Source organism: Antrostomus carolinensis, unplaced genomic scaffold, assembly GCF_000700745.2.
Source record: "Antrostomus carolinensis isolate BGI_N321 unplaced genomic scaffold, ASM70074v2 scaffold51633, whole genome shotgun sequence".
Lineage (NCBI taxonomy): Eukaryota > Metazoa > Chordata > Aves > Caprimulgiformes > Caprimulgidae > Antrostomus > Antrostomus carolinensis.
The window spans coordinates 1-936 of NW_010308283.1; the positions used below are offsets into that span (position 1 = coordinate 1).

The window sequence follows — 936 nt, forward strand, 5'->3', positions numbered from 1 at the left end:
CCTCCGGCAGCAAGGTGAGCAGAGCGACAAGGAAATGGCCTCTCGGGAGAGATGAACTGGGCTGGGCACGGCTTTTTGTCATGGCACATGCCACCGATTCATGGCTATCTGCACACAATTGGGTTGATGATCCCTTAACCCCATGCACGTGGGGTGCCAGGGCTCTCAGCCCCGCTCTGAGTGTGGAGGACACCTGCCTGCTGCTGCTGTCCCCTCCTCTGTGCCCAGGGAGCACAGGGACATACCTCCCTGCCAGCACTGCAGGATGACTCCGTGCCATCAGTGCCCACCCTTGCTATATGACACTTGCCAGGGGGTCCTTGTCCAGTTGCAGGAGCCCTTTGCCCTCTGCCCACTCCGTGAGCAGCTATCATATAGCCCAGGAGGAGCATGGCTGGCTCCAGCACACGCGGTGGGACGTGTGGTGCTGTAGGAGCACATCTCAGCACCCGAAGGAGCCCTACCTTCTCCCGCAGCAGGACTGCACCCTGCCCACCTGCCCATGTCCCCTTTGCAGGTGAAGCTGAAGCCGCTCACCCCACAGACGGAGGAGGAGAAGATAGAGCACAGCATCGCTGCTGAGCGCCGGCGCATGCGGCTGGTCCACAAGGACACCCTCAAGGATCTCCTCAACCGCAGCCCCCGTGAAACTGGTACTGTGTCCCACAGACTGGGCTTCCAGACTCAAAATAGCCCTGAAACCAACCAGTGATATCCTCTCTCCTCATTGGGATGCTGCAGGGGAAGAGTGGTGGTCACCAGGGAGGTTTGGGAGTGCCGTGGTCATAGAGGGGCAGGGATCAGCCCCACCATCCCACACCCCCAAGGCAGGAGGTGTGGGGGGTTGATGCAGTGGAGTGTGGCCACGGGCAGAGGAGCCAAGGGCTGGTGGGGTGCTGGCAGCGGGGGTCCCACTGGCCAGCTGGTACGCTGAAC

At 61.5% G+C, this 936-nt stretch overlaps 1 protein-coding gene across 1 annotated transcript in view; it reads left to right on the forward strand.

Annotated features, from left to right (window-relative positions):
• Positions 1–517: 517 nt before the first annotated feature.
• Positions 518–936, forward strand: part of ACOT11 (acyl-CoA thioesterase 11) — a gene marked incomplete at both ends in the record, with an annotated part of 2,892 nt that continues 2,473 nt past the window's right edge. Inside the window, one exon of the mRNA XM_010165704.1 lies at positions 518–662. Within this exon, the coding sequence (XP_010164006.1) occupies positions 518–662 (145 nt within the window). The remainder of the gene's footprint in view (positions 663–936) is intronic.